The 17,126-nt window shown below is 61.8% G+C and overlaps 1 protein-coding gene across 1 annotated transcript in view; it reads left to right on the top strand.

Annotated features, from left to right (window-relative positions):
• The first annotated feature begins 3,281 nt into the window (after positions 1-3,281).
• Positions 3,282-17,126, top strand: part of FAM129B (family with sequence similarity 129 member B) — a 15,471-nt gene continuing 1,626 nt past the window's right edge. Inside the window, exons 1-12 of the mRNA XM_019472845.1 lie at positions 3,282-3,599; positions 7,084-7,212; positions 7,333-7,438; positions 8,239-8,406; positions 12,375-12,490; positions 12,568-12,672; positions 13,738-13,900; positions 14,350-14,537; positions 14,755-14,910; positions 15,487-15,603; positions 16,084-16,191; positions 16,303-16,414. Of these exons, the coding sequence (XP_019328390.1) occupies positions 3,282-3,599; positions 7,084-7,212; positions 7,333-7,438; positions 8,239-8,406; positions 12,375-12,490; positions 12,568-12,672; positions 13,738-13,900; positions 14,350-14,537; positions 14,755-14,910; positions 15,487-15,603; positions 16,084-16,191; positions 16,303-16,414 (1,786 nt within the window). The remainder of the gene's footprint in view (positions 3,600-7,083; positions 7,213-7,332; positions 7,439-8,238; positions 8,407-12,374; positions 12,491-12,567; positions 12,673-13,737; positions 13,901-14,349; positions 14,538-14,754; positions 14,911-15,486; positions 15,604-16,083; positions 16,192-16,302; positions 16,415-17,126) is intronic.

The raw sequence follows: 17,126 nt of genomic DNA, 5'->3' as shown, positions 1-17,126 counted from the left end.
GCTGCTTGCCCTGCTGTTGCCACGGTGGCGGTGCTGGCTTGGGTGGGTGGTGGGGAGGGTGTGTGGGTCCCTGGGGACCTGGCAGGGAGGGTTGGAGCATGGCTGGGGATGCGGAGATGATGTGGCATAGCTGGACCCTACTCCTTGCTCCCTGCGTCTCACCCAGCCCCGCATCCAGCCTGGCCTTGGGGGTTTGCCCGGCGGCTGGGATGCCCAGAGCCCTTTCTCTGCCCTCCCATGTAAAGCTGGCTGCTGCAGAGCCTCTTTATCTCCTCCTGCAGCTGCCACGTGCGGCTTAGTCATGGTGATGGCTGGGGAGGGAAGGAGGGGAACCCGGAGGCCGAGGAACAGATGAAGTCTGTGATCAGAGGTGCCGGCACTGGGGCTCCTGCTGAGCCAGGCATCGGTGGGTGCCATTGGCACCCCTCTGCGACCACAAAGCTGGTGGCTTCCCCCTGCCCTGCCTTGCCAGGAACAAGAGAGATGTGCCGGAGCCTGCACTGGCCCAGCAACCCCGGCTGCTCGGGAACCGGTGCCTCTGCATGGCTCGTTGTGGCGGGGACCAGGGTGGTGGCACCCGGAGCAGCGGGAGGGTGTTGGTGCCGGGAGCTCAGCGGTCCCAGAGCAAACACCAGGCTTGGGAAAGCACTGTCTGCAGGTGCCTGGGGACACCCAGCACCACTCTGGGAGGTCCCTGCGTGTGCACCCGGAGCGCTTTGCCGTGGGTGTCTGAACCCGCACCCAGGATGGAGCAGTGGCTGGGTGGCGGCCAGCTGGGCCCCATCCCTCCCTCGCCCTGCCACAGCCGGGGGGTGAGCTCGGGCAAGGGGCTGGGAGGAGGCAGGGGACACAGCTCTCTGGACTGCCACCTGTCCCCAAACCCTTCCAGCTCTTGACTGGACGTGCAGCCGAAGCGGCTCGTAGAGGGACGGCTGCTCACGGGTGGCCTTGGTCATGCAGCCAGGGAGGGGGATGCTCTCTGTAGCCCCCAGCACTGCCAGGAGGTTTTGTTCAGCCTGGTGAAGGAGCCAGTGGGTGGCTTAGCCAGTTCCCATGTGGGACACGTGAGCCCCACACAGGTTGCTACGGGTGTGACGGGGTCCGGGCACCCACTGGCATCATCAGCGTGGGCTTCCCATCCTCTGCTCTCAAGCAAAGCCCGGCTGTACCACTGCTAGCAGTCCACATCTTGCCAAATCCGGTGTCACCTTGTGTCACTTCCTCGCCACGCCGCTGGCCACCTCCTCCTGACCCCCCACAGGTCCCTGCCCCTCTCGCTTCCCTGGGGCTGAGCGTGGTGGCTGGCAGGGCAGCCAGGGGCACAGGGCAGGGAGCGTCAGTGGCCCCCCAGCATCCCCTCTGCACCCCGGAGGGGCTTGCTGAGCTGGGGGAGATTTAGTCACCTTGGATATTTGACTGCAAATCTTTTGTTTCAATGCCTGCAAGTAATCGACTTTTGCTTTTCCATTTACTTAAAACCTCCTAATTGGCCCCGTCGTTAATCAGGGAAGAATGAGTGACTAAGCCATCTCGCCTGCCCGGGGACCGGGGGCTCTTTTTTTCCCATGAACTGAAAGGAAATGAAACCTCAAAATGTCCTTTTAAATCTCAGCTGTCAGCATCGCTGCCCAGAGCCCCGGCCAAAATCATAGTTTTGTAGACGGGGGTTGCAACAGAGGTGCAGTGCGGATGCAAGCGCGGCGTGACTGCGAGCTCTTTCTTTTCCAGGAGAAAATGCCAAAATCGGGGGTGAGGAATTTCTCTGCTGGGACGAGCAGGCGTCTCGTTCTTTGCCACGAAAAAGGTTGCTTAAATTTAAAGGGATTTTCAGCCGCGGCACAGCAAGGTGCTGGCCCGCCGTGTTGGCTCCCGTCGCGGTGTTGGCAGTGCCAGCATCTCCTCGGGGATGAGCATCTGCCCCCAGCTGCTGTCCTCGGACAGCATTTTCCTCTGGAGCTGCTCATCCCACAGGGATTTGCAGCACCCTGGAGCAAGCTGCTCCTTCGGGCTGGCTTGGCTGCGAGCGTGGCTCCGGGGCGGCCGCTGCTGGAGATTTTCCCTCCCGCCGAGCTGTGCTGGGTCTGGCACGAGGGTCTGTTTTGTCTGGGTTCATGCCCCCAGCATCGTGCTGGCTCCTGCACTGGGGATGCATAGCCAGCATCGTTCCTCCCTGCGCCCATCACCAGCGCTCTGGCAGAGGCTGAGCCGTCAGAAATAGTTGGAGGCGACTCAAATTCTTTCCTTTTCACAGGCTCTGGGGCAAAGTTGAGAGCAAAATTCAAAGTAGAGGCCCCGTGTGCCAAAGGCAGCTCTAGGGAAGCTGTCTCCCCAGACCTGTGATGCTTTGTGATGGGGTTTTTGGTGTAGGAACCCCTTGTGGGGTCTGGAGCTGGGGTGGGGAGGGGAGAGGGCAGGGTGCTGCATGTGGAGGGTGCTGCATGGGGCAGGGGTTGCTCCATGGGGCAGGGTGTACGTGGGGAGGGTGCTGCATTGGGCAGGGTGCTGCGTGGGGCAGGGTTTGCTGCATGGGGCAGGGTGCACATGGGGCAGGGTGCACATGGGGCAGGGGTGCTGGCAAAAGTTGGGGTGACAGCCCCGCTCCCCCACTGTGGCTAGTGCCCCAGGAGGAGCAAGGGATTCCCGTGCCTGCCACCCTGGGGCTGGGAAAGCACTGTCCCTGCTGCTGGGGGGTGGGTTTGCAGTGTCCCCCCCACCGTGCATCGAGGGGTGGGGGGCTGCCGGGGAAGGGTGCTGCCTCGGGACTGCCTGTGGGATGGAGAGGATCTCTTCCCGTGGGGGGTGCAGGGGGGCACCTGGCAGCTCAAGCTCTCCCAGCATCTCGGTCTCACCCCGGTCTGGAGGCGGGGGTCCTGGTGGTGGGTCCTGACCTTGCAGAGGGGGGATGACATGGGGAGCGTGATGGGGGCCGGGCTGTCCCTTCCCCTTCGAATCTTCCTGCTGCATGCATGGCCCCGAGCACCCCGGGCGGCAGAGCCCGCCCCCCCCCAGCCACTCTGTAGGATGGCCCTTATGGGGGCACAGCGGGGTCGGGTGGGTGTGAGTGATCTTGGGGCTGGGGGAATGGGGGGGTTGCCCCCCAATCTCAGCCAGTCGAGCCAGTCAGAGCGGGGCCGGGGAGCCGCACAAGGCGCGGGAAGCCGTCAGCATCACCGGAATCAGCTTAATGTCAGGAATTTCCTGCTGGGGAGAGGAATCCATGGCATTAACGTGAAAGGCCAAAAAAAGAGATCATCCTGACCCCAAATTAGTCCCTGGACTGGATGGGGAGGGCAGAGGGCAGCGTGCTCAGCTGTGGCCCCCACACCGAAGCCTGCTCCAGCAGGCTGGAGGTGTTGGGTGGGTGGGGAGGGTGGGGGAAGGTGTCCGAGCGGGGTGCTGGGGGGGTCTGCAGCAAGGAGACCCCTGAATCCAGCCCCTGCCTAACGCGGCTGTGCTCTCCCATTGCAGAGAAGACGGGGAAGGTGCTGGGGGAGTTTTGCCGGTGCTACAAGGAGCAGTACGGCGTAGCTCTCTTCAACAGCGTCCGCTATGAGATCGAAGGCAACGGAGGGCCACAGGCCCAGCTGCTCCACCGCAAGGTAAGAGTCCGGCTCCGCGTGAGGAGCCTGGAGCCGGCGGGGAGCTCCATCCCTGTGCCCAGTGAGCACGGACTGATGTCCTCCCCAAAGCCCGGGCACATCCCCTCTCCCCGTTCCACCCTGCCGGGGTGCAATGTAGCCCCCATGCCACTGGTCCAGTCCATCCCCTGGCACTGTGCACCATCCGTGCGGCACGTGGGGCTCCCTGGGATGGTTTTCTTTCCCAACCCATGCAACAAGCAGGAGCAAGGCTGGCTTTTGGCTGCAGCCCCTGTGGATGCCTGTGCTTGATGCCAGGGCTGGCAGGAGCTCGTGAGACCAGTGAAGCCCCGAGCAGGACATGCCAGGCTGTTGTCCTCCCGCTCCTGGGTGCGAGCGATGCTCCAGCCCAGGCAAAAGCCCGGGGAGGGGTAGGAAACCCCTGGCAGATGTCCCTGACCCCATGGGGGAAGAGGAGGTGGCTCTGAGTCTGATCTCCAGCAGCCACGTGTCTCCTGCCTGGCAAAAGGTCTCCAAGCATCCCCCCTTGTTGCTTGAGGCTCTGGCACCCGGGGACGGATCCTGCCCTCCCCTCCCACCTCCAAAGGCAGATGCACGTCAGCCGGGGCTTCTCGCCGGCAGACAGGGTTTGGGGTTCCTCCCTGGCCGGGTCGGTGGAGCCACTGACCTATGGGTGCTCCTTGAAAGCAAGAGAAGATGTAATTGCACATGGGGACGGGCTTCTGCTTTTGTCTGAGGCTTTTTAAAGAAATCTAGAGATTGCATTCATGAGATCAGACTTGAGCCCTGGGTGCTCACAGCGGCTGTCCTTCTGGCTCACTCACGAAGGTTACACCTTGCCCAGGCACCTGGACGTGCCCCATCTCCTCTGAAAGCTGCCTGGGTGCTAGGTCTGTTGAGCAAAATAAAGGCGTGGAGGCTCCTGGGCAGGAGCCGGGTGCCCGGCATCCTTGGCAAGGCGTCCCTTGGGTTCTTCGCAATTTGGCAGATGCCATCAGCCCCCTGGGGGGTACCTCCCTCCCAAGGTTGGTTGCTTCATTAAAAAGCTCCAGCAAGCAGCCCAGGAATGTCTGAGGAACGGCGGCGAGGCAGGGAGGTCAGGGACTCCGTGCAAGTCTTTTAAAACACCAGTATATAAATAGCACATTCCTCTTGCGCGATGTCCCGTCTGCTGCCCATCCTCTGCCAGGGCACAGGCAGAGCCTCAGGCCGGGATGTAGCAGGGCTGCAAACACCACGGGGACCTGTGTGTCCGTGGGGTGGCTCTGCAAGGAGCTGGGGAGAGCATCTCCTCCAGCTGGGCTTTGCGCTCCCCAAATATGCCAAAAAAAGTTGTGGATGTCAAGAAGATGCAGGATAGCATCCTCCCTGTCCTGGGGCAGGTCCAGCTGGAATCTGGCGTTTGGGTTTTTTTAATTTAATTTATTTTTTACCTTATTTTTTGCCATCTCTGTGGGGATGTGGTGCTCAGAGGCAGCTCCCGCAGTGATACCGGGGGCTGGAGGCCCTCCTGGGCAAAGGGGGACAGCTAGACTGTGGTCTGAATTGTGGCTCAGTCACCTGAAATGCCAGCCAGAAGCAGCAGCGATGAGAACAAGGAATAAATGTTTCTGCCTTTGGTCTCTCCAGCAGCCCAAGCGTCCCCAGCCAGCGGTGGGGACAGCGCACATCGTGGCCTTGGTCCGACATCCTCACGTGCCCCTGAAAACCAGTCCCCGAGCATCCTCTCTTCTCGTAACACCCCCTCCTGCCTCTCCCGGACGAGCCCCAAAGCTGACGTATCCAGACCCAGGTCTCGCTCCCCATTGCTCCCTGTCCCCGCGGCAGGGATGCAGGCATTGTGCTCCCCGGCCTCCTCCCTGCCCAGCCTAGCAATTTGGCGCATACCTGCCTGTCCCAAATATTTGCCGGGGTGGGGTGGTGCCGCCTCGGTGCCTGCCCGAGGTGAGGAGGGTGTGCGAGGAGGGGACGGCTGCGCCATAGGGACGGGGCTCCCAGGATGCCGGTGGCTGTGAGCAGCCATTCCCCATCCGAGGGTCCCCTGGACTCACATCAGGGCTCGGTCCAGGTTTTTTTTCATTAGCAGCCGGTCCGTGTGGCTTTGTCTGCCTTGGGCAGTGGTTTTGAAGCTGGTTTACATGGCCTGATTCTCCTTGGATGAGCCACCCCGGTGAGATGCCGATGGGGACTCCCAGAGCTGGCACCACCTTTCTGTCCCCATCCCCGCTGGTGGCCTTGGGGTTTGGGCTCTCATCGCCCCCGCCGTCCCCCGGCCCTGCAGGGCCTGCTTTCCGCTTTCTTCTCCCCCTTCCAAGGGCTTTGGAAAGCAGTAGGGAGCAGCGAGGTGCTGTCAGCCTGTTTGCTGAGCCAAGCTGCTCTCAGACCTCCCTACCGCCCAAGGGGGTGTGGGGTTGGGGAGTGGTGGGGGGCTTGGGGAAAGCAATGGGGTGCCTGTGAACCAGGAGATGGACAGAGCAGGGAGAGGAGAGGGAAAGGTCCTGCTGCTGGGTGCATGGTGGGACCCAAGCCCTGGCTGGTCCCTCCTGACAGCCACTGTGGTGGATGGTGGGTGGCCACGGCAGGAGAGGCGGCCGCCGCACGCTCCCGCCCTCATGAGAGCTCTCGGCTCTTGTTTATGTTCCTCGGATCATAAAAATTCTTGGGACAAATTCTTGGCTCACTCAGCCAGCCTGTGTTTGGGATGGCGTAAATGCTGCTGGCGTGCGGGCCAAAAGGCGGTGGAGAGCTGGTGAGGGGCTGCTCAGCCGGGGTGGGCTCGGGGGCGTGGGATGTCCTCAGCCTGTTCCTGTCGGTGGTCCTCCATGAAGTCCAGAGCATTTAAGCATCGTCTGGTGCTGGGCTCTACAGGGTGGCTTCTTGCTTTTCCCATCTGGAGACCATGCTAGGGCAGGACTTTGGTTCTTGCCATCTGCAGCTTGCCTCTGACCCGTACCCTGGCAGGGCCTTCTGGTTGATGGCCACTACCAAGCAGTACCACGCATGCTCCTGCCTGCCCCAAGCCAGGGAAATCGCAGTAGCTGGGGTTGGGAAGAGCTGCTGGAGGGCCCTGCTCCAACCTGCTGCTCGGCCAAGAGAGCTCAGGTCACTCAGCTGAGCTTTGTGTGTCTCCCAGGGAGGAGATGCCGGGGACAGAGGTGTGACCACCGCAATGGTGAACACCACCACGTGTGACTGCCATGTGAGCAGCCCCTCTGAGGTCTTCTAGGGCTGTGCATGTGGAAACCCCCAGGTTGTCACCCAGATGCACCCCTTCAGGCACCAAAATTTGCAATGCTATAGGAGATAATCCAGTGGTGAAATTGGAGACCCTCAGCATAGCCCTACTGCAGAAAATCCCACCCAAACCACCACGAACGGACCTTGCTGAGCTCCCCGAGCCAGGCCGTGGCCACGGGATGGAGGGGTACCCAGGGGCCCCCTCCCTGCCCCCCTGTGCCACCCACCACGTGTCTCCTCCCCGCAGGTCCCACTGGAGGACCACGTCATCTACTCAGGCAACCTTTTCCAGTACATCGAGGAGAACAAGAAGTGGAGGAACCGCTTCTCTGTGGTCCCGCACAACTACGGCTTGGTCCTCTACGAGAACAAACTGGTGAGGGGCATCACCCTTTTTCACCCATTTCTGGTGGGCACAGCTTCAAAGGGGGACACCCCATCGCTGCGGTGGCGTGGCCGTGCTGCCCGTCATCCATGACCATCTTTTTCTGCTCAGGCCTATGAGCGGGACCTGCCGCCCCGCGTACTGGTCAACAGCGCTGGCTACAAGATCCTCACCTCCGTGGACCAGTACCTGGAGCTGGTGAACAGCAGCCTGCCTGGTGAGTGGTCTTGGTGGCTGCGGGGCGAGGAGAGATGCTCGGGGTCCCCTGCGCCCTCGTTCTGCTGGGCATCCCTTGGGGACCTTTGGGAAAGGGTGTTTTCAGGGCGTGGGCATCCCTAGGGACCTTTGGGAAGGGGTGGTTTCGGGGTGTGGGGCTGTAGGGAAGGAGAACAGCCCCGTTCCCCCTGTGGGGTGTAGGGTGCGGTGTGAGGTGTCTGCTGCTCGGGTCCCGCTGCAGCTGCCGGGGAAGGAAGGAAAATGTGTCTGCGGCTCCGTGAGAGCTGCCCCGAGCTGCTCCTGCCTCCCTTTCCCAGGGAGCCCTGGGCGAAGGCAGCAGCACCTGCTCCTCCACCCAGACTCCCAGGAGGACCGGCCACCACCCCACTCACTGTCCTCCTGCCCTGGGTCCCTAAAGGCCAGGGCAGCCCCCAGGGAGCGGGGCAGGAGCTGCAGAAACAGCTCGCGTAGGGCAGCGAGCCCCTTTGCTGGTTTGGGGCACGGGCACAACGGCAGCGGGGTCAGGCCGGCAGCTCTGGGGAGGAGTTTATTTTAATTTTTTTTTTTTCAATTTTCACTTCTGATTTCCTTTTTGGAAGAGCGAGGCTCTTTGCGCTTTTTTTGCCCCATGTTTTTGGTAGAACTCACAGCAAAGGCACTGGGAAGGAGCCGAGGGGTCTCGTGTGCCCCTGCTGCACCCCTAGCCCCAATTGCTGGGGGAGATGGACACACCCGACCCTGCAGCATCCTCATCCCTGTCCTGCCCCATATCCTCCTCAAAGCATCCTTCCTCCCCTGCAGGCGTGACGCCTAAATCGGGGCATTCCCCCATCCTGAAGTGCCCCACGGATTTCCCCCTCATCCTCTGGCACCCCTACGCCCGGCACTATTACTTCTGCGTGATGACGGGCAAAGAGCAGGAGAAGTGGCGGGCGGTTTTCCAGGACTGCGTGCGACACTGCAACAACGGTGAGCGATGCTGGGGGCGGGACGGGACACGGGGGCTCCCGGGTGGGGAGAGCGTCATCCTCCTGCTCCGGAGAGGGTGTTGGGGACCCTGCGGTGGTTGGGTTGGGTTTTGGGCCAAAGGGGATGATTTGGGGGGGTCAAGAGGAGGAATTGGCTGGGAGTTGCTGAGCATCATTGAGCATCTCATCCTCTCCCCGAGCAAGGGTGGGGAGTGGGAAGGATCCGGCCGCCTTGTGCATCCCTGTGCTTGGCTTCATCCCACTGCCCATAAGGAGCGCGATGGCTGCACCAGGGCAGGCAGCATTTGCAGGAGCCAGCACAGAGCCTGGCTCAAGAGACGCCCTGATGCCTATTTTCCACTGCGAGGCAGAAAATATTCGGTAATTAAAGTCATCAAAACTCCCAGCCCCACGGTCCTGCTCCCCGCCCCGCCGGCACCGCCCGGGCTCCGGCGAGCAAGGGCAGCCGGGGCTGCGGGCAGAGGGGGTGTGGGGCTGCGAGGGACCGGGGCAGAGGCAGGACCTGCCTCCCACGTCAACGATACTCTGGCAGGAAAACACGATTTTCCTGCTTGGCTGTGGCCTGTGTGCTCCTGGGCTGAGACCCAGGTCTCGGCAGTGCCTTGGATGGCGAGAAGTTTCCTGGGGAAGGAGGTGCCAGTGCTGAAATCTGCTCAAAATTGGGTCTTTTAGTGGGCAAAGAGCGATGCTGCCTATTTTTTTAGTGTTTCTTTCACTCCTGGGAGCTGTGTGTAGCCCCGATTTTGCCAGAGCTGCTGTTTAGGGAGCAGAGAAATGGGGTCGGATCCGGAGCCTGGGTTTCAGTTGGGGTTTCCATCCTCCCATGTTAGATTAAATCTGAAAGCTTTGCTCTTTCCTTTACTTTTGGTGCTCCTCGCTGCAAAACACATCCATGTGCTGTTGGTGAGCTGAGGCCGTCCGAGCTCATCGGGATGAGCATGTCCCTGCACCCCACCCGGGGCCTGGGCTCCTTGGGGGGTGGGGGGGCTGGGTGCAGTGACCCCCCCTCAGCTGCTCATCCCCCCGGGATGCTGCTGGAGCATCATTGCTGCATGCAGTTCAGCACCCCAGGAGCCCCTCTGCTTGCTGGCTGGACACACAAAGCCAGAGCACTGCGAGCAAAACCAGCTCCTAGTAAAAGGAGAATCAACCTCTCATACTAACAAAGAGCCAATTTATTAATTTATTTGTCTTTAATTCCCCTCCCCGGCTGCTGGGTGCTGCTGTGGGAGAGAGGAGAGATGTGAGCCCCTCCGCCATCCCCACTGCCAGCCGGCTTGTGCCATTAAATCCTCTCCCCCCTCTCCTCCTCCTCAGCATGTGATGAAAAAAACTTTCAGGGGTGGGCAGCGGCCCAGGGAAGGCTCAGCGCTGGTGGGTTTCTTGATTTCTGCAGCCCGGGTTTCTCTGCGAGACGGTTCTTCCCTCCCGAGCTCCGTTTCTGCCCCTCACTGCTCCTGTGAGGTCCGAGATACTGTTTCAAATCCCATGAAAGCTCTTTTGTTGTTGTCGAGCAATTCCCCCCCCCCCAAATTAGAGGCTCTGTTTCTGCCTCCGGTTGTGATTAGTGTGGGAATTTTCACCTCCCTTTTTAAGACTGTATTTTTGTAACACCAGCACTTCTGTAAGGATCAGGGACGTGCAACATCGTTCCTCAGGCAGGAGGTGTCCAGCCTGGTTTCCCTGGAGCCTGGGTGCCCTTGGCTGCTCCGAGATGGCTCCTTGCTCTGCATGGTGACATAAGGGGCTGGAGCAGCACCCACCCTGCTGGCTTTTGCCCCTTATTGCGGGCAGGCTGCCCCGTTCAGCTGTGTTTCGGGCAAAAAGCGGCTTCAAACTCACGTTTCTTCTTCAGCACCGTTCCCCCGGCAAGAGGAGATTATCCTGTGCTGTGAGAGAGGTGCACTTTGAAAAAGTCGAGGTGTAGCATCTCTCTCCGTCGTCGGGTACTCCCATCCCATGGTGCACCATCACCCTGGGAGCCTTTCTGGGACAGGGTCCAGGCTTGAGTGGGTGCTTCCCATTCCAGAGCGAGCTCAGATCAGTGCTTAATTTGCTGCGTATTAATGAAGCAAACTCATTAAATTCGCCCTGTGAAGTGGCACGGTGGCTTCTTGCAACCAGCCCCGTTTGCTTGTCCCTGGGCAGGGTGCAGGGCTGGGGACGGGTCCCCGCAGCCGGAGCCCACTGTACCCCCCGGGCTCAACCAGAGTGACCCTGGTGGGGCAGATCCAGGTGGCTTCTCGGGGGGTGAATCCTGCCCCGCTCTCTGCATGGTCTGGAGGATGTAGCAGCTCTGGTGGGGGACTGGAGCCCGTACCGGGCTGTCCCACCCCGGAGGTGATGCTGAGCTGCAAGGAGCCATGGATGGAGAAGCACTGGCCCCTGAAAGCCCAGCCCTGCTCTGGCTCCCACTCCCACCAAGCACTGAGAAAGGGTCAGACTGCACTTTCTCAGCGTTTTTTTTCCCCTGTATATTAAGCTGCCCCTTAGGAAAAGCTGCTTAGGCTTGGAGTTAAATGTAATCATCTTAGAAAAATCTGTGTGCGTTGGAAAAGATCCGCTCACTACCCCGAGCTGTTCCTCCTGGGAAGGGAGAAACCACCCCTGGCTGTGTCTCCCCAGGACACTGGCTTGCTGGGCGGTCCAGGGACGTGCCGTGACCCTCCTCTGTCATCGCTGCGGGGATGCTCTCTGGGAGCAGGGTGGCTCTGCCAGGGGGTCCTTTGCCACGGGGCACAGCCACCACCAGCCACCCTGGGCTCGGTCCCATCCCGCCTCCCTCCTGCCAGAGGTCCGGGCATGGGGAGGGGAGCTGGGGTGCCGGGGGGGTTCGCTCCCAGGAGTGTTTCTCTCCAGCTGGCAGGCGCCTCTGCAGCCAGACCCTGGAGAGGCTGGGACGAGGCAGGGACATGTGTGGGACATGTGCCAGCAGGCTCCCAGGCTGTCCTGCCTGTCCGCTGCCCCCATCTCCTCCTCCTGGCACGTGGCCGTGAGCTCCCAGCACCCTGCCCCTCTTCCTGATGGGTGCTGCGGGAGGGTGGGGGTGATGTCCGAGCCCCCCTCGTGCCGGTGGCCCCGTGAGCCATGCTGCAGTGACTCACGGCAGTGACATCTCAGGGGCAGCTGAATCGGCCGGAGCCCAGCGTGCCTCCCACAGGGCTGGCTCGGGGACGGGGCCCTGACTCATCCCCGATGCCTCTCGGCCGCTTTCCTCTTCCTCCCGAGCTGTGCTGCTCCCTGCAGGGCCCCCCCTTCCTCCAGCCTCCCCCAGCTGCCCTGTCCTGCGGTGCTGGTGGGCTCGCTGGGCCCCATGCAGCATTGGGGGTCACTGAGCCCCCCCATACTGCTGTGCCTTTGGGCCTCACCGAGCCTCTGGGTCCCCGTGCACCACAGGGGCTTGCTGAGCCCCCTGTCCTGCTGCACCCCTGCTCCTGACATGCCTTCAGGGCTTGCTGAGGACCTGCGTCCCTGTGCACCATTAGGGTTCACCGAGCCCCCCATCCTGCTGAGCCTCTGCTCCTGCCATGCCGTCGGGGCTCGCTGAGCCCCCGGGTCCCCATGCACCATTGGGGCTTGCTGAGTCCCGGGGTCCCCATGGCACCATCGGGGGGTCAGCCCCCCCCCCCACTTTCTGCCGAACCCCTGCTCCTGGGTGCCTCCCTGCCCTTGGTCTGGCTCTAGAGGGGATCAGTCTGTGGACAGAGTAGGAGCCCCCCAGCCACTGGTGTGTCTGGGAGACTGCTGCCCCCCGCCCAGTTAGAGACAGGGGCTTGGGATGGGATCCCCTGGTCCCGCTGAGAGCCCTGGGCTCCTTGAGTGGGTCCGAGGGTGTGGGGGATGCGAGGGACCCCTGCAAAGATGGTCTGGGGTGCTGCAAGCATCTGGGCTGCCCCTCGCACCCTGTGCCGGGCTGCTCACTTGTTCCCACCCCCCCCGTCCCCGCAGGGATCTCTGAGGACTCCAAAGTGGAGGCTCCAGCCTTCACAGACGCCGTCCGCATGTACCGCCAGTCAAAGGAGCAGTACGGCACCTGGGACATGCTGTGCGGCAACGAAACCCAGGTGAGGACCTGTGCCCCCCACGCTGGGGTGGGGGGGTGCGGGCTGAGCAGGGTCCCCAAAGCCTCCTGCCTTCGCAGGTCCTGAGCAACCTGGTGATGGAGGAGCTGCTCCCCGAGCTGAGGACCACCATCGGCCCCCGGCTGAAGGGCAAGGCTCAGGAGCGCCAGCGGACCTGGATCCAGGTGTGGGGCTGGGGCTGCCGTGGGGGGTCATCGTCGCCTGCCCTCCCCCTGCCTCTGCTCTGGGGGCCGCGCTGCCACCTCCCTTCCTTGCCAGGCTCGGTGCCCACCAGCTTTCCTGCCTGTCAGAGCCAGCGCCACCCCCCGCGTCACCCCCTCTCCCAGCCTCTGCCAAAGAAGCCGTCCTTATTCTCCACTGCAGCTTTTTAAAGCTCCTTGTTGTGCCTCTGCGAGCAGCCCTGCCCATCCCTGCCTGCGCTGCCTCGTCCCTGGGGCGAGGGAAGCAAACAGGAGGAAGCCCAGCCCCGGAGTGAAGCCTATCCTGGCTATATTTAGCGAGCCATTTTTAGAGCAGCACAGGCTAAATCCAGCCCAAACCCTTGCGAAAGTCCGAGGGCTCTTCAAAACTGCCTGTTAAAACCTTAAAAGCCGATAGATAATTACCACCAGGCTAATAATGTGCCACTGGAGCAGCCTAAAAATGCACAAACACTGCTTTTTCAGTAGCTGCGGTCTTAGCTGCAAAGCTGGGAAACCCGAGGGGTGGGGGACGACGGCTCTGCCTCCTGCCAGCCCCGAAATCGTGGCGTTTGGCTGCAAAGTGAGCGTGAAGCCTCAGCGAGCGGCTCCATCCTGGACATGGGGTTGGCTCCTGAGACCCCAGGCAGGTTGAACGGGGCAGGGCACAGGTTTCAAACAGGGTCAGGGGCTCTCCTGCCTGGACTGCCAGCATCCCTGGACCACCAGTATCCCTGGACATCCAGCATCCCCAGACCTGCAGCATCCCCAGACCTGCGTAGGGCACATCATTGGCTGATGGAGGCAGCGCTCAGTTCTGTGGCCCTTGGGCATCGCTTCAAAGCAGCTTCTCCACCGCGGGGGCTTCATCTCACCCAGCTGGGAGGTAGCTGGTGTGGAAAACCTACTGCCAGGCTGCGAGGAGCGGTCCGGTCAGGGCATGGGCGAAGGCTCGGCAGGTCCTGAAGGCGTCTGGTGCTGGAGGCGATGGTTAGTGGGGGCGGCAGGAGGTGTGGGGGGGAGCTGACCGTCCCATCTCTCTCTCGCCAGATCTCGGATGCCGTCTATAGGATGGTCTATGAGCAGACCAAGGCCCAGTACGATGCAGCAATGGCCAAGTGCGAACAGGAGCGGCCCCAGATGGAGAGCACCATCCGCACGGACATGGACCAGATCATCACTTCGAAGGAGCACTTGGCCAGCAAGATCCGAGGTACAGCCCTGCGGGGAGATGTGTGGACATGGATGTGTGTAGCTGTGTCCGTGACCGGCTCCTGGCGTGGCATCACCACTGTTTCACCAAGGTGTGGCTGTTCCTAGGGTGCAGTGTGGCTCCTGCCGGCACGGCCTGGGGAGCCTTGGGGAGATGCCAGCAGCGGCAGGGGCCAGGGTGCACGTCCTCATTGGCACTGTCCCAGGAGGTGGGGGACAAGGTGGGCAGTGACCCCCCATCAAGGCAGTGGGGGAGGAACAGGTTCAATACAGACCTGAGGGCCCCTTGCAAGAACCCCTTGCGTTGTCCTGCAAGTCTGGGAGACTTCTCCTGGAGGGGTCTGGGGAGAGGGGCAGGTCCCCCTTCCTAGGGAGGGTTTACAGCCTGATTTGCAGAGCTGGAAGGGCAGAGGAGGAGCCTCACCATGCTTACCCCTGTTTTCTGCCCAGCATTTGTCCTCCCCAAAGCGGAGGTCTGTGTCCGTAATCACGTCCAGCCCTACATCTCCTCCATCCTGGAGGCCCTGATGACCCCCACAAGCCAGGGCTTTGCTGAGGTGCGGGAGGTGTTCTTCAAGGAGGTGACGGACATGAACATGAACATCGTCAACGAGGGTGGCCTGGAGAAGCTGGTGGAGGTGAGACCTGGCGATGCTTCTTGCTGGCCGGTGGGCTTGGGGGTGGTAGGGCCAGTCCTGCTGCGTCCCTGGTGCGGATGGCACTGGGCTGAGAAAATATGTGGAGATGAAGCCCGTGTGGTGGTGCAGGCTGCCGTGCCTGGTGTGGGGTGGCATGTCCCAGCCCCGAGTGCACGGAAAGGCCGTCCTGCCCTGCTGAGCTTGGCTTTATCCCCAGTACATGGAGAAGCTTTCCCACCTGGCCTTCCACCCCGTCAAGATGCAGTCGTGCTATGAGAAGATGGACCAGCTGAAATTGGAGGGCCTTCAGCAGCGATTCGATGTCTCCAGCACGTCAGTCTTCAAGCAGAGGGCCCAGATCCACATGAGACAGGTGGGATGGGGACCGGGGTCCTCCCGTTTCCCCCCAGGGCTGAGCGCAGAGGGCTGGGGAGCGGAGGCAGAGCGCGGAACCCAGGCTGCTCCAACCCAGGCAGGGATTTGGCCAGGATGTCTGTCCCGTCTCAGGGACCTTTGTGTCATTGGCACCCAGCTAAGGGTGTGTGATGGATCTGGCCATCCCCTTTGGTCTGGAGCCCAAGCAGGGAGGGAGCCCACGGGTGGGAAGCAGCGTGGGGCACCCTTACAACGTGGACTCAGCACCCAGGCTTGGGCAGCGTGGCACAGCTGCCCCTTCGCCACTGAGCCCACTGGCACCAGCAAGGCCAGTAGCCCAATTTTGGGGTCTGATCCAGCCAAACCTGGAGCACGGTGTAGAAGTGGGGGGTGCAAACCACCTTTGGGCACCCTCCTCCCCCAGCACCCTTGGTCCTTGGGGTGGAGCCTGTGGATGCCACGCTGAGATGCTGGGGACCTTACCAGTGTGAAGGCTCGTCTTGGTGTGGCAGTGCCCCAAAAGAGCCCCCTGCCCACCCCCATGGTCGTGCTGACCGTCTGCCTCTGCTCACAGCAAATGGACGATGCCGTGTACACGTTTGAGACGCTGCTCCATCAGGAGCTGGGGAAGCTGCAGGGCAAAGACGACTTGTGCAAGTCCATCCAGCGCATCCTCGAGAGGGTGCTCAAGGTGAGGGGTGGTGGGTTGGGGCCGTCGGTGGCCTTCAGTGGCCTTGTTCCAAGGGCCAGCAGCCTGGGGAAGAGGCCAGGAGTGACCTTACCAATTTTAAAAAAAGCCTTCTGGGGAAATACTTCTTTATATTGAGATTTTCATGCATTTTGCTGGGATGTGGGGCAGGCGAGTGGGAAATCACCTGGAGGAGCCAGGTCTCCTCTGACCACATGCATCACTGTAAAAGCCACCCAGGGTTCAGACTGGCCCAAAAGCCCTTCTGCAGACAGCGATGGAGGAGCTAGCTCCCACCCAGGCTCAGGCACCCCAGGAACCGGCTGGAGGGAAGGATGCGAGGGACAGAGGAACCTGCTCACGCCCGTGCAAATGGGGTGGGGGGCCAAACCGGAGGGGCTTGTGCCTGCGGGCAGGGGAGCTGTCAGCCCCGCAGCCCACAGCCCTCGTTGACCCGGGGCTGCCCTCTTGCTCACCCTGCAGAAATACGACTATGACAGCAGCACCGTGCGGAAGAAGTTCTTCAGGGAGGCCCTGCTGCAGATCACCATCCCCTTCCTGCTGAAAAAGCTGGCGCCGACCTGCAAGGGGGTAAGAGGCTAAAGTTTGGGGTGGGGGGGCAAGGACCACCCCCCCCGCAGAGGGGCTGGAGCATTCCTCCCTGCCATGCCCCTGGGCTGAGCGACCTCTCCCCCGTGGCAGGAGTTAGCCAAGTTTCAGGAGCTGATCTTTGAGGACTTTGCCAGCTTCATCCTGGTGGAGAACACTTACGAGGAGGTCGTGCTACAGTCGGTGATGAAAGACATCATGCAAGGTAGGGTCCCACGGCGCTGGGGAGCCTGGGCCCACTCAGCTCTGAGCCCTGGGTGGGCTCCAGCACCCTGGAGTGGGTGGTGGGTGCTGGGTGGCATCAGTGTAAGCCGAGCCTGGGCTTAGCAGCACCTGGAGGGCCCATGGTGGGTGCTGGGGACCATAGGAGGAGAGGGTGACCCCAAGCAGGATGCTGGGGGCTGTACGAGGAGCGGTGACCCTGTGCAGGGTGCTGGGGACCATAGGAGGAGGGGGTGACCCCATGCAGGGTGCTGGGGGCTGTGTGAGGAGGGGGTGACCCTGTGCAGGGTGTTGGGGTCTGTATGAGAGTATGAGAAGGGGGTGACCCTGTGCAGAGTGCTGGGGGCTGTACCAGGAGCAGCTTTCCCACCTGGCCTTCCCGCTGGCAGGGCTGAGCAGTGGGTGGAATGCTGAGCCCTCCACCCGGCTCCAGACACCTCTCCCTGCGCCCTACGCCCAAGGCAGGGGCTGGGAGAGGTGTCCCGAGCGCAGCGGGCGCTGCCCCATGCCCACAGCCCATCTGACATCTCTCTCGGTGCCCCCAGCTGTGAAGGAGGCGGCCGTGCAGCGGAAGCACAACCTGTACCGCGACAGCATGGTCATGCACAACAGCGATCCCAACCTGCACCTCCTGGGCGAGGGCATCCCCATCGACTGGGGCGAGGAGTACAGCGGGCAGCCAGAGGCCACGCCGG

Source organism: Aptenodytes forsteri, unplaced genomic scaffold, assembly GCF_000699145.1.
Source record: "Aptenodytes forsteri isolate BGI_AS27 unplaced genomic scaffold, ASM69914v1 Scaffold325, whole genome shotgun sequence".
Lineage (NCBI taxonomy): Eukaryota > Metazoa > Chordata > Aves > Sphenisciformes > Spheniscidae > Aptenodytes > Aptenodytes forsteri.
The sequence above is the reverse complement of the archived record's forward strand: the minus strand, read 5'-3'. Positions and strand labels throughout refer to the sequence as shown.